Source organism: Lissotriton helveticus, chromosome 10, assembly GCF_964261635.1.
Source record: "Lissotriton helveticus chromosome 10, aLisHel1.1, whole genome shotgun sequence".
Classification (NCBI taxonomy): domain Eukaryota; kingdom Metazoa; phylum Chordata; class Amphibia; order Caudata; family Salamandridae; genus Lissotriton; species Lissotriton helveticus.
Genome location: NC_136071.1, coordinates 896,831,504 through 896,858,322, shown reverse-complemented (window position 1 = coordinate 896,858,322; position 26,819 = coordinate 896,831,504). Strand labels below are relative to the sequence as shown.

The 26,819-nt window shown below is 45.8% G+C and overlaps 1 protein-coding gene across 1 annotated transcript in view; it reads left to right on the top strand.

Moving 5' to 3' along the window:
- The window catches only part of EGFR (epidermal growth factor receptor), a 503,676-nt gene that overhangs the window by 320,748 nt on the left and 156,109 nt on the right, over positions 1-26,819 (top strand). Inside the window, exon 2 of the mRNA XM_078663539.1 lies at positions 20,204-20,355. Coding sequence (XP_078519665.1) covers positions 20,204-20,355 — 152 coding nt within the window. The remainder of the gene's footprint in view (positions 1-20,203; positions 20,356-26,819) is intronic.

Genomic DNA, 26,819 nt, shown 5'->3' with positions numbered 1-26,819 from the left:
CAAGCAGGTTTGCTGAATTACACCATCAGGCGCAAAAATGTCAGTTTCGCCAACACCCTCAAATGGTGTTTCCCTGAAAAACTGCAGTTATGCCACAAATGTTTAATTGCACACCTGATATAATGATATTAATAAAATGCAGTTTTAAATAGGAAATTATTTATGGACTTTTCTCTCAAGATTTTCTGCATTCAGAGTTGCGGAATTAGCCAATTGGCATGGCTTTTCCATGCGGTGATGTGGCAGTACCATGTTAGTATTGCGTTAATAGTACACAACTACAAATAGCAATAAATGTAAGGAGTGCCATGCAATACCACACCTTGCCCGGATCCGACCCTCTAAATGAGGGCCCATGTGTGGTTGTTAAGAAGGAACCATGTGTTAGATGCTTTGCATTAAAAAAATATTAACTCTACATATATAACTCCAATAGTCACAATACATATAAAGATTGTTGCGTTTTAGATCAAGAACCATTAACTTCTCTTTTTGCCGAAATAACGCCATTCTGTACTCTTCTGGATTAAAGTTGAGGGAGTATCGTGTTATCTAGGTGGCAAGACCATACTTCTAAAAATTAAACAGTGCAAATTCAGAATCCCCAAAATGATACCGGAATTGGTTCAGTGCTTTGTAAAACTACATGAGACCCTTCGAATGCTCGTGGGGCGGTCAGTTACCAACCGAAAATGCCTAACGGCCAAATAAAGGCAAGGTCGCACGTTATTTTTCTTTTTTAATATCGGAGCAATCCTTTTTTTATTTCGAAAACTTTACGCTAAATTCACCCTACGCTAGATGCACCCTTGGAATTGCTCTTTAAAAGCCAGTAAATTACTTCCAACTAGACATAGCGTTTATTTCTATTAATATGATTTTCTGCATGCGAATTTTAGACACCTATATGTACTCAGTCTTAATATTTCCGTTCAAGAATATCCGTTGTTATTCTTTTTAATGGATTCTGAGCTGAGACGTTCTGTTTTTATAAAGGATCAGCAGTCAGGGGACGGTTCCGAACGGTTCGTTGCATAACTCGGGTACTGTGCGGACGAGCAAGTGAGCTTAGGTGTTCCTGTACCAGGACAACCATGGGAGATCTTGAGCCCATAGCGAGCGTAAGCAATCGAATACTGGCGCAACATTGCCATCTAGTGTCTAATGAACAACACTGTGAGCTAAAATTCTGCAGCCCTCCCTGTGCTTTAAACCACACATGCACTTGTTTTTTGTTGTTGCATATTTTATATAGCGCGTACTCGACCCGAAGGTATTGGAGCGCTTTACACGAGCTATGGACGCGACCTTGAGGCTCGAACCCTGGTTTCCAGCACCAGCGTAGGGTATTAGTGGGGAAAAGAGGACTGTGGGGTAGTGGGCGCAGACACATAATGATTGTGAAATAGCTGTTCAACAGCTCTTCTACTGATATTTATGTTTTTAGGTGTTCTTTTAAAACGAATGCTGCCACCATCACCTGAAAGAAATACTTTAAGGCAGTAAAAAATTTTAAATGACGGAGGCGCGCACTGCACCATTGTCCTCAATCCGTATTACCCTTGTGTTGTGTTCCTGTTTATTATAAGCTCATGACGCCCCCAGCGCGCAACGTTAGGTCATGTGACCTCCCATAATAAAAGACGCACGCACGCACGTTCATTCGGGTGCGGAGCAGAGAGCCAGCAAGCATACACCTAGTGTCAGTCTGTGTTATTTCTAGGCCACGTGCAAGGCCTGTAATCACCCTAGGTGCCCCCTGAGAGTAGGGCCCCTAGTCACAGCCCCTAGGGTTCCCACGATCTGCCGCCACGAAGAACACAACAATTGGCGACGAGGGTGGTTGATCGAGCCCTCGCCACGTGTGGGTGGTGTCAGCCCCCTTTTGTGCGGCGGCTGCGAGCGTGCTTTCCGCTCGCGGTGCTCGTGCCACACTGCTGCCCACACACTGTGCCCCCGCACACACGGACTCTCGCCGATCGGGCGTGCAGGTGAGCTGGATCGCCGCCCCCGCCTCCGGCCTGTCACGCTCTCCTTCCGTTTCAGTGCACTGCGTGCAGTGCGCCCCGTGCTCCTTGGTCCGTGGGCCGCCTGGTAGGGGCCGCGGTGCTCCTAGGCCAGCGCCGCACTCGGCTTCCAGGCCGGTGCGTGAAGCGCGCTCTTGTGTGGCCCGGCCCGGCCCGGCTGACGCTCATCCACTAAGCCGCGCCCTGCCGTATCCCACGCATCGCGCGGACGCGGTGTTCTGCGTCTGGCCGTTGCTGTTTCTCCGTGCTCTGCTGGGGAGCGACGCGTGGAAGGGAAGAAGGACCTGTGCACACGACGCCCCAGTTCGGTGGGCACTCCTGTGAAGAGGACACACACACACACCCGCGAGGCGACAGGTTGTGGGGTCCATCCAGAGGCCTACAAATCACGCTCACCGCCCCACCTGTCACGGAGGGCCCTACTGTTCACCAGTCACGACATGGCCACAATTCCACCTATTGAACCGTTTGTGGTGGAAGGATCTCCATCGTCATTAGCCCCCAAGTGGAAGGAGTGGGTGGACAGACTCCTGGTATTTTTTGAAGCCACAAAAGTCCATAAAGAGCAGAAGCGGGCCATGGTGCTCCACCTAGGAGGCAAGGATGTGCATTCCATTGCCAGGACACTAGTAGAAGCTACTCCCAAAACTCACCACACACTCATCAATGCCTTGAATGCTCATTTTGAACCAATGGCTAATCAGGACTATGAACGATTTGTATTCAGGCAAGCGAGGCAACTGCCCGAGCAGTCGTTGGACACGTACCACACCAGGCTTAAGAGGCTGGCGCTGTCCTGTGGGTTTGCGGATACCACCGAAGAGATAAGGGGTCAAATCATTCAAGGCTGTGCATCGGCCAAGCTGAGAGAACGGATTCTGGAAGAATCGGGTAAGCCGCTAGCTGACATCCTGACCCTCGGGCGTACCAAGGAACTGTCCAAAGCACGAGCCGCCCACATGGAGGCAGCCCTACAAGCACCGGTCAAGGCTGAACCAGTCAACAAGCTCCAAGTGCGGGCGCCGGCCAAGTGGAACAAGAAACCTGTGAGGACACAGGGAGGCGCCTCTGGCTCCCCGTGTGGGTACTGTGGAGGCCCGACTCATCCAGCACCGGAATGTCCAGCTCGAGGGAAGCGTTGCTCAGGATGTGGCAAACTCAACCATTTCGAAAAAGTATGCCGCTCAAAGAAGTTTCGCAAGCCCCGACAAATAGTAAATGCACTGCCGGAAGGGGACCAGAGTCAAAGTGACATGGACGATGATGAGGAGGAAGAAAGGACGGTGCACAAGGTACACATGATAGGAACAGCTGCACGTCGTGCCAGGAAACTGCCACAATGCTCACTCACAGTGGCGGAGCAGGAAATTATGGCCGTGGTAGACACAGGGGCCACCATCAATCTGATGAGTGCCGCTCTATACAGAACATTGACTCGCCCTCCGAATCTACATCCCTCACCCATCACGGTCTTTGCTTATGGTCAGGAGACACCCCTCAGAATCAGGGGAAAGTTCCGGACATCCATTACTCATGGGGATAAAACCATCAATACCAATGTATTTGTCTCGGAAGACGGGCAAGGCATGCTATTGGGATGTCGAGCGGCTGAAGATTTAGGCGTTGTCACTTTTGCGTTTGGAGTCCATGAAGAATCGGTGCAGCAACTTATAATGGATTTCTCCGATATCTTCCAGGGCATCGGACGTTTCACAGGGAGAGAGATACACCTTCATGTGGACCCGACAGTGCAGCCAGTCGCGCTGCGACACCGCCGCATAGCCTTCCATCTCAGGCCTCTGGTAGAAGAGGAACTCAGAAAACTGGAGGCGGCGGGCATCATTGAAAAGGTCACAGGCCCCACTCCCTGGGTGTCACCCATCGTGGTAACAAGGAAACCAAAGCAACCCGGAGCTGTTCGGATATGTGTGGACATGCGCCTCCCCAACGCTGCTATCAAACGACAACGACACATTACACCCACAATCGATGACCTCATCGGAGAAATGGCCGGGGCCTGTTGGTTCTCAAAACTGGACCTTCGGTCTGGGTATCATCAACTGGTATTGGACAAAGAGTCGAGGAACATCACAACGTTTTCAACACACGTAGGCCTCAGAAGATACACCAGACTCAGTTTCGGAATATCCAGTGCGGCTGAAGTATTTCAAAATGTGATCCAGGAACTGATTGCAGACATACCTGGGGTGGTCAATGTCAGTGATGACATCATGGTACATGCGAGAACCATTGGGGAACACAATCAGCGACTGGCACAAGTGTTCAGAAGACTACGAGAGGCTGGCCTAACCCTGCATCGAGAAAAATGTGAGTTCCTGAGGCGGAAAATAGGGTTTTTTGGATACACCTTCTCGGCTGATGGAGTTCAACCGGACCCGGAGAAAGTCAAAGATGTTAAGGATGCCAAACCTCCCTCCACGGTCACCGAAGTCCGCAGTTTTCTAGGGATGGTCAACTACTGTGGACGGTTCATCAGAGACCTTGCCAATCTGACACTTCCTTTGAGGGAACTTACGAAGGACTCCGCTCCCTGGACATGGGGAACAAGAAAAGGCATTTGAGAGTATCAAGGAGGCACTGTCAGACGACACCACTCTGGCCTTCTTTGATCCCCGAAATCTCACCCTGGTGGCCGTAGATGCCGGCCCTGCAGGTCTAGGTGCAGTACTTATGCAGAAACAGAGGGATGAGTTGGATTGGAGGCCGGTGGCTTTTGCGAGTCGTTCACTCACGGACACAGAGCAGCGATATTCCCAAATTGAAAAGGAGGCCATAGCCATACATTGGGGTTGCAGACATTTTCATCTCTATCTGTATGGAAAACCATTTACTGTCATCACAGATCACAAGCCGCTGGTGGCCCTGTTCTCGGGGACCTCAACGAAACCACCACCTCGCATAGAAAAGTGGATGCTGCAACTCCAAGAATACAACTGTAACATTGAATACCAACCAGGAGCCAAGAATCCGGCTGACTATCTTTCACGACACCCTCGGGCGGCAACCCCTGAAGAGATAGAAGAGGCAGAAGAAACTGAAGCGTATGTCAAATGTGTAATGGCCAGGTCGTGCCCCCGCTCCATCTCTGTCAGTGACGTGGCAGCGGCCACCACCCAGGATGCTTGCCTCCAAAGGGCTAGGGAAGCAATGCAGAAGCGAAACTGGCATAGAGTTAAGGAGAGCTGGAAGACACTCACACCAGAAGCTCAACGAATCATGGAGAGTTTATACCATGTGAAGGATGAGTTGAATGAGGACAACACTGGTTGCCTACTAAGAGGACATAGGTTGGTAATACCATCCGCGCTAACGGAACAAGTGGTTCAACTGGCCCATGTTGGTCACCAAGGAATTGTCAAGACCAAGGCACGTCTGAGAGCCAAAGTGTGGTTCCCGCTCATGGATGAATTCGTGGAGAAGATGGTAAGATCCTGCACTGCCTGTCAGGTCACGGGGGATGTACCACGGGAAGCACCGGTCATAGTGGAACCCCGTCCACAACAACCGTGGAAACTGGTCAGCATGGACTTCGGCAGCCTTCCAGATGGACGACACACCATGGTGGTGATTGACGATCACTCAAAGTACCCGGAGGTTGAAATCATAGCCAACACAAGTGCTGCGGAAGTACTCCCCAAACTAGAAAAGATAATAGTTGCTCATGGAGTAATGAGAGAATTGCGCACTGACAATGGACCCCCGTTTCAAGGCCAGGAACTAGCCACCTATCTGAGCTCTCTGGGTGTGCGACATCGTCGGATAACTCCCCGCTGGCCACAAGCGAATGGCGAAGCAGAACGATTCATGAGGACTCTCAATAAGGTGATAAGGATTGCGCATGATAAAGGACAGTCAGTGGAAATGGCTATATTCACATTTCTTCGAAGTTACCGCCAAACACCTCACACCACCACGGGAGTGGCTCCGGCGCACCTTCTCATGGGACGGGTAGTAATGGACTCTATTCCGCATCACCCAAGCTGGATGCCGAAGCAGACGGATGAAGATAAGATCGCGGACAGCCGTAGAAGAGCGTATGCCCAAGTCAGTCAAAGACGGAGAGCCACAGCAGTGAAATTCCGCAGAGGAGATGTGGTGCTATTGAAGAACAGAGTGACCAGTGGCAAATTCAGGCTAACTTATGAAAAAGGCCCATGGCGGGTGATCAGTGTGAAGGGTACCCGTATAATGGCCACCAGAGGACGAGAAACAGTAACCAGGAATGTGTCGCACTTCAAGCATTTTCACACGGCACTGAATCCAAGGGAGAGCCCACAGGAGGCCACAGTGCAAAAGAAGAATGACAAGTCAGTCGGTGCCGATCCCATGGACAGCTTAGAGAACTCGTGGAGAGATGTCCTTTCTGATGACTCTGGTAGTGAAGCTGAAGAAATGGTCAGTGATGCTGGAGCTCCAGAGGTGGCGGATGAGGTACCGAATAGCCATCCATCCACCTAGGGGACCAGTGAAGGAACTGTCACAGGGCGGGACAGTTCGCAGTATAGCCTGAGAAGAAATCCAGAGCCCTCCTGTCGGCTGCGAAATTATTTCACGTAAGAATGTTCCAATTTGTTTCATAGACCAGCCTGGCATCGTGGTGCCACCCGGGACATGTTTCTACTGTTTAGCTAAATCGTGATATACTAAGTATGCCATTTGTGCCTGATCAAGTTTGAACTGTTGCACCGAAAAAGCACTGTGTGTTTGTTTTTCATGTTTTAGGAGGAATGTTGTGTTCCTGTTTATTATAAGCTCATGACGTCCCCAGCGCGCAACGTTAGGTCATGTGACCTCCCATAATAAAAGACGCACGCACGTTCATTCGGGTGCGGAGCAGAGAGCCAGCAAGCATACACCTAGTGTCCGTCTGTGTTATTTCTAGGCCACGTGCAAGGCCTGTAATCACCCTAGGTGCCCCCTGAGAGTAGGGCCCCTAGTCACAGCCCCTAGGGTTCCCACGATCTGCCGCCACGAAGAACACAACACCTTGCATCCAAGCCTCCCCCATTGTTCATTGTATTCCTCTCCACCAATAAACATTCATGGCCCTATTGAATTAGAGATACCAAGTCTTAACGCCTCTGGATTATTAATGGAAAAGTTAAACAAATCGTTCGGTATTTAGGCAGAGATAGCACATTCAGGTACTGCTTTTAAGCAACCCGGCCGTGCCTTCCAAGTAGGGGGTAATCGAGGTATCTCTTAGAGCTGAAATGTCAAGCGATAGATGAGGAGAAGCCCAAATGACGGAAAACTTAATTGGGGTCGATTCAAAAAAGCTTTTGCGAGTACGGGAAAGGGTACCACAGGAGTTTTTTTTTTTTTTTTTTAGTTTTATATAGCGCGAACTAGACCCGAACCGAATCAGGTATCAGAGCGCTTTACATAGCACCAGTTACGTTACATGAGGACACACTTTCATTTTTTAGGTACGGAGTACACTTGTACACACCCTTACAATGTTCAATGCGATATTAGAAAAAGCACAAACAGGACACAGTGCTTTCTATTTCTACTAATTGTACATGAATATTTTCTCAATACTCCTCGGATTTTCACATTTGAGATATTTCAGGTTAAATTCACAAAGGCATATAAGAGTACATAAAAAGGTGCTGCGGGAGTACTATTTACATAGTCGAAAATGCCTTTATGTTCACGTCTGATTTGTTCCAACAAGTAGCGAAAAGGTGGGGTGGTCCAGTTTTACGTTTGAGATGATGGTTAGTTGATCAAATAGAAAATTACATTTTATTTTATAGGGGGAAGCATACCTTCGCCTTATTATATTTCCAGAAGGGAAGGAAAGTATAACATATCACTAAGTTGGAAATATACTTGGCAGAAGAAACACACATTAAAGAATAACAAGTAAGAACGAGTCGCCAAAATGGAGAGGCACCCACAGTGATATCACAGGAAAGCCTCTATCCTTATCTGCTGCTCAACAACTTCATTATTGCCTGTTTTTTGTCTATTTTACATATGCTCTGTTTATTTAATAATTGACCTCTGTTTGTTCATTTGACTCATCTTTTGAGAAGTGCTGTAGTGGATTTGCAACATTGTGTATATTTAATCTAAATGTGCATGTCTATGGAGATTTCATTTCACCCGTCTAAGGTCGTTAAGTGCTGTCAAGGGACCGTAGGTGTCTGATGGGTTCTGATGGAATCTGTACATAAGCTGCTGACCACTGGTTGCAATACAAGTAAACCAGAACGGTGACAAATGCTGAAATCTGAAGGCAAGTGAGCAGACACCAGTATTTTAAAGCATCATCACATGGTCAAACTGCAAAAGCAGCTGTACAGAGAAACAGAAGGTGCTAAAAGTATTATTTCTACTGCCAACGTGCTGCCCACAGCTCTGTGTTGTCTGAGAATGTCAAGACTGCCAGAGGCATAGCCCTTCCACAGCAGGTAATTTGATCTCATCAAATAACCGTGACGCTCCTTCATTTCTCACAGTGGCAGATCTTTCCAGAAACATCTACTATGTTTCCTCACCGTCTTTGCATGACATAAATGCCATTGTTGTCCTTAGCGGCAATCATTTTGGAACAGTAACATATGTTTTACATTTTAAGCAGTAGAAAGTACACCAGTTGGGTAGACATTTTGTGCACAAAATGTGGACTCTTGGATAAATACACAGACGAGGTTCCATTCTGGTCCTGATGCTCATTTCGCAGAAATCAAGCCTGATGGTTGCCTTGTAGAAAAATATACACTCAATACTGTAGGAGTGAGTTAGTTATGATAAAAAAAGCTTTTGGCCTGAATGGTGCACTGGAAAATTGCTATGTCTAGTACCATATGTCTGGTCTGCTTATTATGAAATGACAAAGACAATTGGTCTACCTTATTTATTGTGAAACACATTTGTTAAAGCCACTAAACCTTTACCAATTGGTTGGTTGTTGTCATGTTGTGTTACAGGTTGCACACAGTAATTTTGTTATGTATAATCTCACATAATACTGTAGTAGGCCCAAGTTTTGGCATTGGCCAAGTGTGCCAGTGATACAGTGAGGTTCTTATTTACTGTACCATGATATTTCTGTCCTCTTGGACATTAGGTGGAGAGTAGTCTTAAGTAAACTAAATCCAAAGAATACTGTGATGCCTGTAGTGCACTAGCACAAGTCCTCAAAGCAGGCACACCCCCAGTCCCTAATAAAAAGTCCCAACCCATCTTTTTGGAAGATACTCTGTGTAACAGCCATGCATGTATCTCTTCTTTGCTGCGGTCTAACTCACAACAGAACACAGGCAGCATAGCGAACTAGACCTCGCAGGTCTCTGCAACCACGGATATGAGAAGAGGCCTACCACCAACATCTGTGATGTTGCTTCTGTCCCATAGAAGCCTCCCAACCAACACATATTACAATGCCCACTTCAGAAAGAGGCTGTGCTGCAGATGGCATACTCGTCAAAGATTCAGTCAAAAAAAAAGTATCAAAGTATGCCCGCTCTTACAATCCAAAATTCTGCAGGCAGGAAAATTGGTTTGGGGTGGCTTCCTTTTTCAAGTACTGCTCTACGCAGTTCTGTAGACACATACTTTGTGTGCGGTGATGCTCTTCACAGTACAGTAGCCCCCAGCCTCGACCACAAAGGGGTGTGAACTATCTTCTCCTGGCTATTAACAGCCACAAAGACAGTGATCAGGAAGGAGACAATAGATTGTTTTTACCTAAAAGACCCTTCTTACTCGAAGAACTAGACTGCACCCCTCTTTACCCTCACCATCTACCAAGTGGCAGTGCTACAGGAAAGACTTAATTGAACTTCTGTAGAAGCATTGCATCCTTTGTTCCCACTTCACTAACTAGGTCTCCTCCCTCCTGCATCTCTTGTGATACACTTTCACTGTCAGGGAAAACAGCATCACCTCCATCTTCTGCACTGGAACAGACTCACAACTTCCAAAGTGGAACCCACAGGCCTTCATCACTCTGCTTCGCTTATAAGTACGATGCATATGCTACAATAGCCGCAAACACGCACAACATACTCTTGGATGGGATTAGGTACCAACACAGAATATGAATCTGACTTCGCAGTGGCAAGACACTCTTAAACAGTGTCAAATAACTCCTGTTAAGAGAGCGAGGGAAAAACTTTTAATTACAGAATAGTAAAGAAAGATCTTTAAACAAGACCTTTTCTTTTTTCTGCAGCAACTTTCCTTGTGCAGCGTACTGACCCTGAACTCAGGTTGGGATACTAGAGAAAATGTTTAAAAGGGTTGCCCTAGGCCAATCTCAGAATTACTATAAGAAGGATTAAGACAGACATAAGACTGAGAGGAGGCTATACTCAGAAATAGAAGCCAGTGTTGGCCGCATCATAGCACTTTTTTTTACTTCAAGCCGTGCAAATCTGAGCAATCCAGCCTTGCACACTACCCTCAGGGAAGAAACTTAATTTTCTTAAGAACGTACATTATTACAACCCCCATCACGCCGCAATCTGCAAGGCAATATGATTGGATCACCTTATATTGGTACATTAGACATCTGCTATAAACACTTTTTCTAGGACTGCTTTTTGCACCCAGTCCACCACAGTTGCACGTTTTGTTAGTTTTGAAAACACACTTTTGGTCAACTCTGAATCCCTTTTGAAATGCAGGTCTGAGAAATAACTTATGAAAAATGAGATTATAAAGCGAAAATACAATAAGTGTTTTGTGATCCGTCCTCTTTCGAAACTTCTTCCTTCAGGATTCAGAACTGTTGACACATTCTGTCCCTGACATTTTGCAAAAATGATACAGTGTGACCTCCCTACATTCAGGAAAGTTAGGGCAAAAGACACATTCATGTTAACAGATTTCTTTGTGAAGATAACAGAGTTATAAACAAATAAAGTGGAGTTAAATTGTTTATACCGTCAAAGACTTTCTGTCACTATATCAGTCATAAACAAAATAATGGTTCTGTATGTTGTGGCTAGGAAGTCTTCTTATTGGACCCAAAACGGGATTACTACATTGAAAAATTCCTGTATGCTCATTTTGTTCGTCCAAAGAAAGGTGTTACTCGTTACACCATGTTGAAGATCTGTAAACGAGTGAAGAAGATTGCTTAAAAGTTGGCATGAATACATCCATTGAAATGCATTCTCGCGTTACCACCATCGCACCATGTGAACATCATGTCTGTACATAGTGAATGAATAATGAATCTCACTCTGTATGTAATTACATAGCCTACCTTTACCAGCAGCTGATCAATTGTCCGGCATATTGTAGTGATGGTATATATCAGGCGGGCAACTAGAGCCAAATGAAAAATATTCTTCCAACCATAGACAGAGTGACTGTAAGAAGGGGTGAAAACACAACAAAAGCTTCATTTACAAGTAAATGGTCTTTTAAAGGCCTGTTAAGTACTCAGGTACGGCTGCAATTAGATGGTCACCAGCCCGCAAAGCTGTGTCAGCCCGGGCTGACACACACGACGGGGGGGGGGATGAAGCCCTGTGAGCCCAATGGGTGTTGCGCGCCTGGTATATATATTATACATATATATGCATAACATATATATATATATATATATATATATATATATATATATATATACATACACATATACCACTGCATTGGCAAAAAACTACATTTTCTCTGCAGTTCAGAACATAACAGCATTAAAATGATCAAACATCTCATGCCAAGCACGTGTGGGAAATAAGCAGACATGAAGTGTTCCACTATACTACAAGGATGAGCCTAACAGGCCATGCAGGTGGAATCCATTCAAATATACCAGGGGAAGGGGCAGTCTGACTTAACAAGCATTGGCAAAGCCAATAGGTCTTGCCTATGCAGGAGCTATTATCTATGCCAATATGTTGTAGAAATGTTGTACACCGAAGTGGCTGAGGTTGAGCATAGCTACAAGTTAGTAGAGTTAAGGATAGTGGTGTGGAGTGGAGTGTCATAAACTGGAGTAGAGTGGAGTGGCATAAAGGGGCCTACAGTAGAGTTGAGTGGCGTGGAGAGGAGAGGAGTGAAGTGGAGTGTTATGGGGTCCCGTACAGTGTTCTGGAGTGTCATTTAGGGAGTACAGTGTTGCTGAGAGGAAGGGCGTATAGTTGAGTGGCGTAGAGTGGGGCACAGTTTCAGAGTTGAGTAGAGTGTCGTAGACTGCAGTGGCATAGAGTGTCATGGAGTGGTATAGAGCAGAGTGGAGTGGCATAGAGGGTGCTGTGTAAAGTGGTGTAGAGTGTTGTAGAGTAGAGTGGTCTACAGCGGAGTAGATAGTCATAGAGTAGAGTGGCACAGTGTGGAGTGGAGTAGTGTGTAAAAGAATAGAGTGGAGTAAAGTGGCACGGAGTGACATCGAGGGAGTTACCTAGAGCTTCATAGTGTTGAGTGTCAGTAGAGCAGACTATCATGGAGTGGAGAATTGTAGAGTGGAGTGTAATAGAGTGAAATAGAGTGGCCTAAAGTGCAGTGGTGCAGAGTAGAGTGATGGAGACTTCAGTGGCAGAGAGAGCAGTGTTGCAGAGTAGAGTGATGTAGAATGAAGTCGCATAGAGTGGAGTGGTGCAGGGTGGAGTGCAGTGGTATGAGTGGAGTGATGTAGATTAGAGTGGTGTAGAGTGCAGTGGCATAGATTAAAATGGTTCAGTGGCATAGAGTGCAGAGAGTACAGTGTCAGAGAGTGCAGTAGAGTGGCGTGTAGTGCAGTAGCTTAGAGTTCAGTGGCGTAGAGTGCTGCAGTGGTGCAGAATAGAATGGTATAGAGAGCAATGACACAGAGTACAGTGGTGCAGAGTAGAATAAAGTGGCATAGAGTGCAGCGAGATAGAGTGCGATGGTGTAGAGTGAAGTGGCATACATTAGAGTTGTGCAGGGTAGAATGGAATGGTATAGAGTAGTGCCATGGAGTTCATTGGCGTAGAGTACAGTGTTGCAGAGCGAAGTGGCTTGGAGTGGTGTAGAGTGCAATGGCAAAAAGTACAGTGGTGCATAGTAGAGTGGGGTAGGGTGCACTGGCATAGACTTGAGGGATGCAGAGTAGAGTATAGAGGCGTAGAGTGAAGTGGCGTAGAGTGCAGTGTCAGAGTGCAGTGGTGCACAGTAGATAAGAGTGGAGTAGAGTGTTTTGGCATAGAGTGCAGAAGAGTGGCGTAGAGTGCTGCAGAGTACAATTAAGTGGCATAGAGTAGAATGGTGCAGAGTGGTGTGGCAGAGTGTTCAGTGGCAGAGAGGGCAGTGTTGCAGAGCAGAGTGCTGTAGAGTGCAGCAGTGCAGAGTAGAGTAGCAAGTTCAGTCCCTTCAGTGACTTAGCAGTGGCATAGAGTTCACTGGCATAGAGTTCGGTGGCATAGAGTGGCATGAAGTAGAGTGGCAAAGATAGCAGTGTTGCACAGTATACTGCCATAGAGTGCTGAGGTGTATTGTAGAGTGGTATGGAGTGGATTGGCATAGAGTGCAGAGGTGCAGAGTAGAGTGGCGTAGAGTGCAGTGGTGCAGATTAGAGTGGCGAAGATATCAGTGGCATAGAGTAGAGTGATGCAGAATAGAATGAAGTGGCATAGAGTGCAGTGATGCGGAGTAGAATAGAGTGGCATAGAGTGCAGTGGCATAGAGTATAGTGGCGCAGAGTGATTTTGTGCAGAGTAGATTGGCCTAGAGTGCATTGGTTTTGAGTAAAGTGGTGTAGAGTGCAATGGCATTGAGGGTGGTGGCTTAGAGTGCAGTGCAGCAGTGTAGGGTAGCATAGAGTAGAGTGGTGCAGAGTGGAGTAGACTGCAGTGGCAAAGAGTGCAGTGTGCATAGTAAAGTAGAGTGGTGTACAGTAGCGAGGCATAGACTGCTTTTTCATACCATGCCCTTGCTACGACTTGCACCATATTAGCACCAGTGGCTGCCAGCAAGGATCGGGGGCTGGTGGGGTGGGGGGGGGGGGGGGGGGCGGGCAGATGTGGGGGGGAGGGTTGTAAAAAAGAATGAAAAAAGTATCTTTTTGTCATTTCTCTCCTCAGTCTTCTTGCAGTGTCTCTCCCAGCCAGGAACAGGAAGCACATCCAGGCTTCCCTGAGCAATCAGCGCTGTGATTGGTCTGAGCACCATGGCTCGGCGCTCAGCCAGGGAATGGGAGCCTGGGCATGCTCTCCACCCTTGCTTTAATGCAGCCTGGGTGGAGAGCATGCAAAATACGCATGACTGTTCTGCCAGCCTGATAGGGCTGGCCAATCAGTCATTGCGTACTTACAGTGTGCCCACCACTCCTCCCCTCTGCTCTGTGATCAGAGCATTCCCGCCGCCCAACAACGCCACAACAGGAACAAATAAAATGATAATAACAACAAGTTATTATCATTTTATTTTTCCTTTATTTCCTCTGCTGAAAGCAGTGAGGCGCAGCTCCTCCGCCTTAGCAGAGGAGCTGCCACTGATTAACACTTTTGTGTCCCCCCAACCTAGAGTAGTATTACATGTCTGTTGCCCTGTCCCACTTTGTGCTGTGGGCACCTGTAACTAGATGCACCTGACACAGACTTGTACTTGGACAGTGTGCCCTATTACAGTCAATGCACTGTCTACTATGAACACAGCATAAACGAAAGGTCCACCAGCTCTTTGAAGCTGCTGGTCTGCCAATCACTTCAGGTGGAAATCCTGCCTCACATTTAAATGGGCAGAGATTCCAATGTAGGAGGGTGCAGTGAGTGACCACACCCACCTGCAGTGGGTTATCTGTGGGGATATCTGGGACCCCATCTCCTTCTGTCCAAGGGAAGCACTCTCTGCATCACCTCAATATAGTGTACAATCAGTGCACCTGCTGAAGGCTCTTTTGCCTCCATGTCTGTGATATGGTGATGGCACAGTGGTAAAGGATCCCGTCAATTGCATGGGGTCGCGCCATCATGCAAATGAGAGAACATCGCATCAAGTTCACGCTGGTGCATATCACAGACATGAACGCACAAAACACATGTCTAACTCCAAAACATGGCACTGAATTACTCCAAAATTTGAAGGAAAGAAAGTACTGTGGGCTACACCTGGCCATAATTCTCCCTTATTAGACTGCACAACGCAATGGTCATTTCAAGCTCCCATAACTAAGAAGGTTTTTCTAGTGAGCGAGAAGAAAGCGATTTCTGTTGCTTCATAGTCATTGTAGTCAAGTGAAATACACATTATTGTTTCGCGTTAGCAAACGTCCCACAATCATACATACCTATGAACACTCAAAGGTGTTTGTGCCATTCGCTTTGTGATTGTCATACTTGCCCTGTGACAAAGAGAGAAAATACAATAATCAGTTTATCACATTGAATCACATCCTCTGAGGCGGAAAGCCGGAGGAACTAAACGCCGAATTTTAAAATTGTTATATTTTGTGTTATTTGTTTTAAAACTTTAGTCCTACTCTGTGCTCTTGCTGGGACACACACTCACCCCACATTCAGCGGATTTAGCGCTGCTTGTAGATCGCCAGGCGCCGCCATCGCCAGGCGCGAGGCCACGCCCACCGGACAGGCCACGCCCCCCCCATCCGCCTATAAGAAGCGCTGATTATTAGCGCGCCTTATTGAATCACATCCTCTGAGGCGGAAAGCCGGAGGAACTAAACGCCGAATTTTAAAATTGTTATATTCTGTGTTAGTTGTTTTAAAACTTTAGTCCTACTCTGTGCTCTTGCTGGGACACACACTCACCCCACATTCAGCGGATTTAGCGCTGCTTGTAGATCACCAGGCGCCGCCATCGCCAGGCGCGAGGCCACGCCCACCGGACAGGCCACGCCCCCCCCATCCGCCTATAAGAAGCGCTGATTATTAGCGCGCCTTATTGAATCACATCCTCTGAGGCGGAAAGCCGGAGGAACTAAACGCCGAATTTTAAAATTGTTATATTTTGTGTTATTTGTTTTAAAACTTTAGTCCTACTCTGTGCTCTTGCTGGGACACACACTCACCCCACATTCAGCGGATTTAGCGCTGCTTGTAGATCGCCAGGCGCCGCCATCGCCAGGCGCGAGGCCACGCCCACCGGACAGGCCACGCCCCCCCCATCCGCCTATAAGAAGCGCTGATTATTAGCGCGCCTTATTGAATCACATCCTCTGAGGCGGAAAGCCGGAGGAACTAAACGCCGAATTTTAAAGTTGTTATATTTTGTGTTATTTGTTTTAAAACTTTAGTCCTACTCTGTGCTCTTGCTGGGACACACACTCACCCCACATTCAGCGGATTTAGCGCTGCTTGTAGATCGCCAGGCGCCGCCATCGCCAGGCGCGAGGCCACGCCCACCGGACAGGCCACGCCCCCCCATCCACCTATAAGAAGCGCTGATTATTAGCGCGCCTTATTGAATCACATCCTCTGAGGCGGAAAGCCGGAGGAACTAAACGCCGAATTTTAAAATTGTTATATTCTGTGTTATTTGTTTTAAAACTTTAGTCCTACTCTGTGCTCTTGCTGGGACACACACTCACCCCACATTCAGCGGATTTAGCGCTGCTTGTAGATCGCCAGGTGCCGCCATCGCCAGGCGCGAGGCCACGCCCACCGGACAGGCCACGCCCCCCCTTTTTTTCCCCAAATGTGCCTTCCACGTAAGCGCAGCGGACGAGCGCAGCGAGAGCGCCGTTTGCGCGCCGAAGGCGCGCCTAAGGCAAGCCCATCTGCGCCCGTCCGCGCCACACCGAGCCTAGAGCCCACACCTGTCCGGTCCTAAACCGCCACGAATCAAATATTCACAAGAAACTCTGTATCAACTCAGAGAACCGTTAAACACTAGATGTAACGGACTTATTACCCCGGAACAGGAGCTTCTTAGATGCCCAAACTGCGCATACAGGGCTACGCCCCTATCCCATTCTGAACCTGCCTGCCTTGAGATGGCCCTGCTGAACTGCAGGTCACTCCCTAAGCATCACACTGAAATTAACCTTCTATTGACAGAGTCGGACTTTGACGTTCTGTTCTTAACAGAAACTTGGCTCTCCGAGAGCTCTGACCCAGACATTATCCAAGCACTACCTCCTGGGTACCTCATTAAAACCCTCAACAGACCGACGGGCACGGGAGGGGGCATCGCGATTATCTATCGTGACAACCTCGCATGTCAGCTCAAAGACAGCCCCATTCTTGATAGCGAAAATGTCCTTTTTTCCCTACATCTGCCACCATCTACCACACTAACTGGGGTGTTAATCTACCGTCCGCCAGGACAGGTAGGGCGTTTCATAAACTCACTCATGGATGCCATCTCCTCCCTGGCTTGCGTGACTCCAAACTTTACAATCCTTGGGGACTTAAATCTCCACTTCGATGATCAAGGCAATAAACTTGCCACAGACTTAAAAACTGATCTAAATTTCCTTAATTTACAACTACTCAGCAATGATCCCACCCACATGAAAGGACACCTATTGGATCCCATCTTCTCTAACCTTTCCAAACTCTATGTTCAAACCCCTCTCCCTCTTCCCTGGTCTGACCACTTCTTGGTTCCTTTCAGATTCCAACTTCCAGGGAAGATCTCGGATACTCCTCGCCCCCGGGCCCCGTCACGTCCATGGAAAAAACTAGACACAATCCTATGGGAACGCTCTCTGTCCTCCACTTTACCCACAGTCGACCCCGACCCCTCCAAAGCCGAAATTCAATTGCATAAATGGATTAGTGACTCTCTCAATACAGTCCTGCCACTCAAAACCCTTCCTCCCAATAGGAAATCCTCGAAACTACCGTGGTTCACTGAGGAACTACGTGAATTAAGACGGAAAGGCAAAAGGCTTGAACGCCAATGGAGAAAGTACTGGAACACAGAAGACAGAAGCGGTTACAAAGCCCATATTAGGCTCTATAAAAATGCATTAAAAAAGGCACAGGCCTCCTACTTTGAGGATCAAATAGCATCCGCGACCAACTCTGCAAAAGAGACCTATCGGATAGTTAAACTCCTCTCCAAAATACAGGAACCCCCACCACCACCAGACCTGGATGGCGCAAAATGCAACCAGATGGCCGAATTCTTTTCGAAAAAAATCGAAAAAATCCTGAACTCCCTCCCGGCGGCGCCAACCGCACCAAGAGGCCCTTATCACCCTGCTTCCCAAGACACCCCGAGGCTTCTCTCCTTCCCCCAAATCACTACCGAAACGTTTCTTAACGTCCTGCATAAAGTCAAAAGTGGCGCCCCATCAGACCCAGCCCCGATCAGTAAACTGAAGCAAGTTGCTTCCACTGTAGCCCCTCCTTTCACCAATCTGATTAACGCTTCCTTCGAAAATGGCACAGTCCCAGCAAACTGGAAAAAAGCCACTGTGAAGGCTCTCATAAAAAAACCGCATCTTGACCCCACAGATCCATCAAACTTCAGACCGATCTCATTGTTACCGGCTATCAGTAAAATCGCCGCGAGAGTAGCAAATCAACACCTTTCTGAGTTCCTAGAGACCAATCATCTCCTCCGCCAAACCCAGACAGGTTTTAGACCGGGACAGGGGACGGATACCGCACTGTTAGCCGTGGTCGAAGAAGCTAGGGGCATACTGGACGTAGGAGGATCAGTGGCAGTGATCCTCCTCGACCTGAGTGCCGCCTTCGACACGGTGGACCACGCAACCCTTGTTCACCGTCTTGGACTGATAGGAGTGGCGGATTCCGCATTAGCTTGGATCTCATCCTTTCTTGAAGACAGGTCTTTTCAAGTAACAGATGGATACTCCATCTCCAAGGCTCAGGCACTCAAGTGTGGGGTGCCCCAGGGATCTTCCCTGAGCCCCACACTTTTTAACGTGTACATGGCACCCCTCGAGGATGTTGTTAAACCTTTTGGGATTAAATCAATAATGTACGCCGATGACACTCAGCTCGTCGTGTCCCTCAACCAATCAGACAACGCCCTCCCCAATCTATTCAGTTGTCTGGAAAAGGTGCACCAGTGGATGTGCGAGTCCCGGTTAAAATTGAATGGTGAAAAATCAGAAATACTCCTCCTGGGAAACCCAAATAAAATCCCCTCTCCCCTTCCCTGGCCACCATGCATGGGATCTCCACCATCCCCAAAATCCGAAGTAAAAAGCCTAGGGATATGGCTGGACCAGGATCTCAGTTTTAAAACACAAGCGAGGAAAACTGCGGGTACTTGCTTTGGCCTTATGAAGATGGCACGAAAGATCCTCCATCTACTCCCCCTTCAATCCAGGAAGCTCTTGATGCAGGGGCTGGTGAACTCCAGATTGGACTATGGGAATGTCCTATATCTGGGGGCCCCAGTCTCTGTAGTCCACAGACTTCAATGTGCACAAAATGCGGCGGCAAGATTACTCACAGGAACCGCCGCGAGGAACTCGGCCAAGCCAGCCCTTAGAAGTCTGCACTGGCTGCCAGTTAAGGAACGGGTCAACTTCAAGACTTTGTGCATTGCCCATAGAATAATGCACAATGAAGGCCCTCCCCTCCTCAGGCCGCTTGTGTCTCATCAACAATCAAGCAGACAACTTAGATCTAACTCCCTCTCCCTGGCAAAAGTCCCCAGAATCAGGAAGGCCAGAACAGGTGGTCGCCTGTTTTCGTACAATGCCCCCAGATTATGGAATGCCCTCCCACTCTCCCTGAGGCAAGAACAAAACCACCTCAGATTTAGGAAAATACTGAAGACCCTACTTTTCCCCTGAGCACTCCCCCCATGACTTCCCACCCTACAGGAATGTGTTCATTAGCGCCGGGATACCCAAGGGTCGCTGTGCGCTTTATAAAACCCAAAATCAAATCAAATCAAATCAAAACTTTTTCCCAGAGGAAGTGCTACCCTAGAGAATTGGGGAAGACGTGACCACTTGTCTTTAGCACCAGTAGTGGACTTCTTACATCAATTTGAACTATTAATTATGATCAGACCTTGGCTGGGGTTCTAGGCGGATGGTTCTCTGGATATAGCCTCCTCCCAGATGACCTACCACCCTACTTATCTTGTAAACGTCCGAGGTTATGTTGTAGTGGAATACTTTGTGCAAGAAGTCTGATTGTTGTAAATGTTTTTGTTTTAGGGATTTATGTGTTGACTGATATGTAGATTCATTTAAGACCATCTCCACTTTGGGGCTTATATTAAACTTTGACTTGGTCGCTGTGAATTGTGTTGACATTGCAGTTTTCTCTCTCTTTCAGTGTGCCATGGTTCAAACAATAAACTCAGCTTGATTGGCGACGAGAGCTCCCATTACACCAGCATGCAAAATATATATGGCAACTGTGAAATCGTGCATGGCAGTCTGGAGATCACCTTTGTGCCACAAAACAACAATACATCTTTCGTGAAGGTACTGTATTTACATTCCGTCACTGCAAAACACAACCAAGTTAAGGCGACTCACTTACTTACTGTAGGTTTGAAATTAAGATTCAAATGAGGTGAAACACATGCAGAATAGCAATGTATTTCAATAGATACTGTGTCCTTATGCACTTGCAAACACAATAGGAAGTTGACACGCTACTAGATGCTAAGAATGTAAATTATTTCCCTCATCTGGTGGATAGATAACACATGCTCAAGGATACAGACGTGGTTTAAAATTTGCAGAACAAAGTAAAATCATAGTAAAAGGCCTAACTGGATGTTTACTCGATATTTACTAAAAAACCTCCTATAAGAACAAAGGAAAAATAGCATGTTTAAAATGGCTAAATGTGCAAGGAAAATCTGGATGTGAAAGTATTACAAGACTTTAGCATGGCACACAATCCATGTAGGGCTGTGCTGGAAGAAAACAACGCATTAGCAACTAAAGATTTGAACTGTTTGAAACGTAAGACAGCAACATTGATGCAATTGTGGTCTTGATGGCCCATCATTTTCTGCTCTCCTATCGAAAGTCTAGTCAAAAAATGCAAACTGGCATGTAAACAAAGGATCTACCGCTATATGTATCAAGCTATTTAGCATTCGCAAAGGCCGAAATTCTGCGAATTTCGGCCTTTGCGAATGCTAAATAGACAAATGGAATGTATCAAACAAGTTTGATGCAAAATAAGGATTAGCAAAATTTGCTAATCCTTATTTTGCGATTGCACTTAAGGAATTGCAAATTTTGCGATTCCTTAAATGCAATGTATCAAACAAATAAAATGCAAAAAATGCCATTAAGGAGTAGCAAATTACCACCAACTTCTAGTTGGTGGTAATTTGCGAATTCTTATCAAAAATCTTTTTTGATAAAAACCAAAGGTGCCATATGACGCCCATACATGCCCTTAGGGCATGTATGTGCGCCATATGCCCCCAAATGTCTTTTTCAGGGGTGCAGCAGGGTGTTCTTGAGACACCCCTGCACCCTTGGAAACATCCCTAATTTGCGATCAGCAAAGTGCTAATTGCAAATTGCACTTTCATTCCTATGGGCCTCCTGGCCCATGGAAATGAAGGGGTAATTTGCGATTGACAATTTGCTAATCTCAAATTAAGGAATGCTAAGGAATCGCTATTGGAAAGCGATTTTGTACATACATACCGTTTTGCATTTCCTAAATAGCGATTCCTTAAAATTCGCTATTTAGGAAATGCAAAATGGTTTGTTGATACATATAGCGGCTAGTTGGGTAAATGAGATTTAAGGGATAGTCAGGTAATATTTGATAGTGTAAGTTCCATTTGTAAGAGACAAACGAACGTTTACATCTGTAAGACTAACACTGTGCCAAAACTTCAGAAGCAGTTATACTGCATTATCGAAGAGCTACAAAAGAAAAGCACAGTTTTGAACGAGGTTGTCTTATTCCAAACAATATGCGATCAGTTAGGATTATGTTTTTCATCACAACGATAAACAAACATTGGCAAGGCCAATAGGTCTGACTTTAAAGGAATGTTGTATGGTAATGTGAAGCACTTTAAGTCGATAGCGTGGGAATGGATAAATATTTCTGCTGAAGGAAAGACCTGTAGAATAATATTGGTGTTGATTAAAAGGTAGGTGACAGGTGCACTGTCAAGTCAGACCTAAAAATCGATGTAGGTTAATGACTACCCTCCTTCCACCTGTGCTGCTGTCAGAGAAAAACAACATAAATTATCTAGTTATCGAAGACACTTTAACAGCATTACAATGTCATGTCTGTGTGGATAAGTAAACAAAATGATAACAGGGCAAGCACTTATTTGTGGAAGCACACTTTTTCTGCCTGGGAAAATCTGCACGTGTTTCCAACGTGCAGGGACTAGTTTGCTGACATGTACCACCTTCACTTGGTATCAAATGTCACAGGGAGAGGTGTGCGGCAGGGATGGGGCAGGTGGCAGGGCTTAGCCAGGGCATCTGTGACCTTACCAGGCTTTGTCCTGGATGAGCAAAGAGTTGTCTGCTTCCCTTGTGGTGCATCAGTGGATCCGGTGGTGTCCAGGCTGTGCCTGTGCCCACAACCCCTGACCCTGTTCTGCAGATTCACAAGGTGCAGGTGAACATCCAGTAAAACTGGGTCCAATGTTTTCAGGCCCAGTAATACCACAGACAGCTCATAGGGTGAGGATCTCTATGCCCCCGAGATAACGCTCGACCATACTAATGGCCATTAGCCATACTAATGAGTGCCTTATTGGTAATGATCACATAGTTTTATTTGGAGAAGCCTCAAAGTAACAAGTTAGCAAGTTCTGTGCTCAATAGGAAAACATTAAATGACAGAACAAATTACTGACCTTGTCTTCTCAATCTCCAGTCAGCAATGGTTTTCTTGAAATACCCTACGAATGTGCTTGATTTGGCTTGGTATAATTTGTACGCTCACTGAATTTTAAATAAAGGCTGCCCTCCACCACTCATGGGATCTCTTGTTTGAACAGCTTGTGAGACCAAATCATTATTTGGTGATTTTTAATGGAAAGGAACGCGAGATTTGCAATACACATCTACAAATATTAGAGGATTTTTCTTAGTTTCCTTACATAAATCAGATTGACAATGTTCTTTCTTTATGGAAATCAGAAATAGTTGATGGAAGAAAAATAGGAAATGTTACATGCTCCCAAAAAAATAATGCAACCATTCAATGATTCGATGATTTTTCAATTAATCTAGATTCTTAAGTATTTTGCAATGAGCTCGCTCACCCATAGATTATAGGAGGTAATAAAAAATGAAAGGTTTTTAGCAGAAACAAAAGCAAATGTTTTAATCATAAGCCCAGGGCAATTTTTTAGATCATCATCAAACGTACATGGAAATACTATTAGTGCTGAGGCAAGTAAAAGAATGAGAGCAGTACAAAATGTATCATGAGCAACCTTGCCACTTTGTTCTTGTTTTTATTAAGGGTGATGCCTGATAATCAAGGCATCTTACTGTGAATATCTATGATGGTGGTTGGGTGCAAAAGGGAGGCAATACAGGTGATCAGGAGTTATTTGTTTCCTGCTTAGTTTAGTGGATGATTTCTTCCAGTTTTGGTTACTAACCACAAATTGGAAGTTTCTGCAGTTGAACCCCACTCAGGCTTCATGGATATCAAAGAATATCAACGACCTCACACTGATGATACGCAGGCGGCATCAAACTACCCTTTGATTGTAAAACATCTTAGAAACATGGCTGTCCTAGGCAGTGTGGATTACATTGTTGTCAACTCTGCAGTCATTTACGTACACAAAAGTCTGAAAACTCTTGTGTAAGTAAATGACTACAGAGGAGTTGACAATCACAGTTTATAATGGAAAAATTGTGCTCACTAACAAAGAGAATTATACATTCGTAAACTTGGTGAGCGTTGACTGGACTATTCATGTTATAATTAAAAGAGCCCATAGATAGGGTCAGACCCTACAAATATCAGGTCTTCAGCCAACCTAAATCATAATTAGACTTTCTGTATTTTAATATATTGATGCCTGCTATTCCTCATATTAGCTAACTTTCATTTGCATTGTATGAACGGAGGATTCAGAACTGTTTGACTTTTACACACTTCATTCTTTCTTTCACTTGTTCTGGGGATGCCTTTGGCGTCTCCTGCTGCTTTCGCTGCTGCACACGGACCATTTATTTGGTGTCTCCTTGGTCACTAGACTGGGTATATTTGGCTCACTTTTTGCTACAGCAGCTTTGAGGAAGGCACGCCGCCTAGTTAGCAAGTAGTTTCATGTTTGCTCCTCTGATCATTCGTTTTCCCGCCCAAACATATTCATAAGCATCACTGCACAGCAGAGCAGTGAACAGGGGCAGGAGGCCTCCCTTTAACAAGCTTATCTGCTATCATCCACCCCTGAATGAGGCCATCAGTCAGGATTGTTGACTCTCCTTCTGAAGATAATAATGGAAACTATTATCATGGTGATTTAATATTGTCCCTATCCCCCCACATATAAATTTGACTCTATTTTATAGAAGATTGTTAAGAGAAAAAATGTGCACCAATAAACCCCCCTGAGAGAATTCTGGTTTGGCTTTTATAGGTAAACTATTTTGACAAAATTCTGAGATTTGCACTTGAAACCCCATTGTGTAAGGCTTAATCAGCTGTAAAGAGCAGAGCTCTTGTGAATTGTTTTTTATTGAAGATTCCAGTCTCCAATGTAGCCTTATAGCCCACCATAGCAGGCCCACTCCAAAGTTAAAGCCTAGAGCCAAAGGCGAGGTCCTTTAGCAAGGGAGCGGGACTTTAATGCTGATATAGCCCAGCTATGATGGGCTATAAGGCTATTAGAACGTTCTACCCCTAGATGGCAGAATGTTCTAACAAATAAAATATAGGCCTCAAGGACCGCGAGGGGATTGAAATCCGTTTGGGGTCAGTGAGTCCTTTGTTTTCAGCAACAGGTGTGAAGAACAACATTGGAATTTTGGAGCTTCGGGCTTCTACCGGCCATTAGAAGCCTGGAGCACTGCATTGTTTTCAATTGAGCTCCCAACATTCCAATGTTCGATTTACTAATCTTACTGAAATGTATTTGTCTGAGAAACGAAATGTCATTATAAAAGAGCTGGTCCCTAATTCAAAAAGACTTTTATGTTGCGACTGAAAAGGATAAAAAAGGGGTTGAGTAGGTGTATTTTTACTAAGATCCATCTGGACTAGTTTAAAACATGTCCAAATATCCCATAGCAGAAATATTGTTGTTGGTAATAGGTAATGGCACCTAGAATTAGATTGGCTGTAATGTATCTTATAATGTACCCTCAGTTGTCCCTGGATATTTATAATATGTAGATGAGCGGGTAATACATATTCATTTGTTGTCTGATAAATCTATCAGCATGCAAGATTTAAATATTTTTGGTGAACATCCTGACAATGCTCGCTCTTATATATTTCTGTGACATCCAGCCAATTAAAACGTGTTGGATCTTTGAATCTGCAATGCAGAATGGGTTCAATGGTGAGCGCTAAATGACCGCTAGTCAAGAAGGACATGAGAACTCCGCTTGATCCTGAGCTTTAGTTCACTCAAGAGGTAGTAGCAGTTTTCATTTACACATTGTTTCCTGATTTGTCCCGTCCTGTCCTTCTTTCATCGCATTATTCCTTTCATCACTTTTGTTCACTTTATATTGATTTTTAAATTTTGTTGTACTTGGGACATACCAAAAGTGTAGCCAGCACCTTCAAATCATTCAATTTACATCTGTTAAAGTGTGGTGTGATCGGAAAAGGTTCAGCCATGTCTCTCTCCAATTATATCAACTGAAATGGCTTCCACTTCACAAAAGTGTTACTTTAAAAATGCCTGTAGTACACACTCAACTTTTAATTAAAATAGCCCCATTCTGCTTGCAAATACGTTTTTTAAAGTGCGTCCCCGCCCCTCCTTCCAGTTAGACCAAGCTCCCGGCTGCTCTTCAAGTTTTCATAAGTTGAAAACATGGGGCAGACACAGCTTTGGAATCCATACAGCTCTATGCAGGAACTCCCTTCCTCAAGATGTCCACACTTTAGATAATTGTCTTCAGCTTTGAAGGAAACTTAAAGCCTGGCTCTTTGCTTAGTAAATTTGTAATGTCAAGCTATTCATTGTGTGCATGCATCTGTTCTCTAGCATCGAGAAAGTCTTCCCAGAGTGTATGGTTTCCTTTGTAATAGCTAGCAATATAATATTAATAAGTCATTTGATGAGATTTGTAAGAGACGTCTATTGATTGCATGTTACTTCCTGGAAAGGTACAGAGAGGACCTGCAGGTGCCCTGGTACTCTACCCTTATTTCCATTCAACAGTTGTCTGACATAGAAAAAGTTGACCTTAAGAGGTTGCCAACCCATCAGTCTGGTGAATCTGACCTTCTAGGGCCTAATTCACAAAGCTTTGAAAGTACATATTGGAAATCCATTCTTGTAGTTTTATTACTATATTTGCATTGTGTCATACGCAGACGACACCCAACTCATCCTCTCCCTATCCAACAAACCCAACACCGCCAGACACAACTTTCGAGAAGGCATGGATGAAAAACAGCTACCTACAACTAAACACCAACAAAACGGAAGTACTCATCATGGGCCCAAACCCCGATGTCTGGAATGACACCTGTTGGCCCCCCCACCCTCGGAAGCCCGCCCACCCCCACAGACCACGCACGCAACCTGGAAATCATCCTGGACTCAGAGCTCAGAATGGACCGCCAGATCAACTCTGTCTTGCCCTCCTGCTTCCACACCCTCCGCCTCCTACGTAAGACCTTCAAATGGATCTCAGAAAGGCCATCACTCACGCCCTGGTCACCAGCAGACTTGACTACGGCAATGCACTCTACGCCAGAATAAACATAAACCTCACCCGTAAGCTATAGAACATCCAAA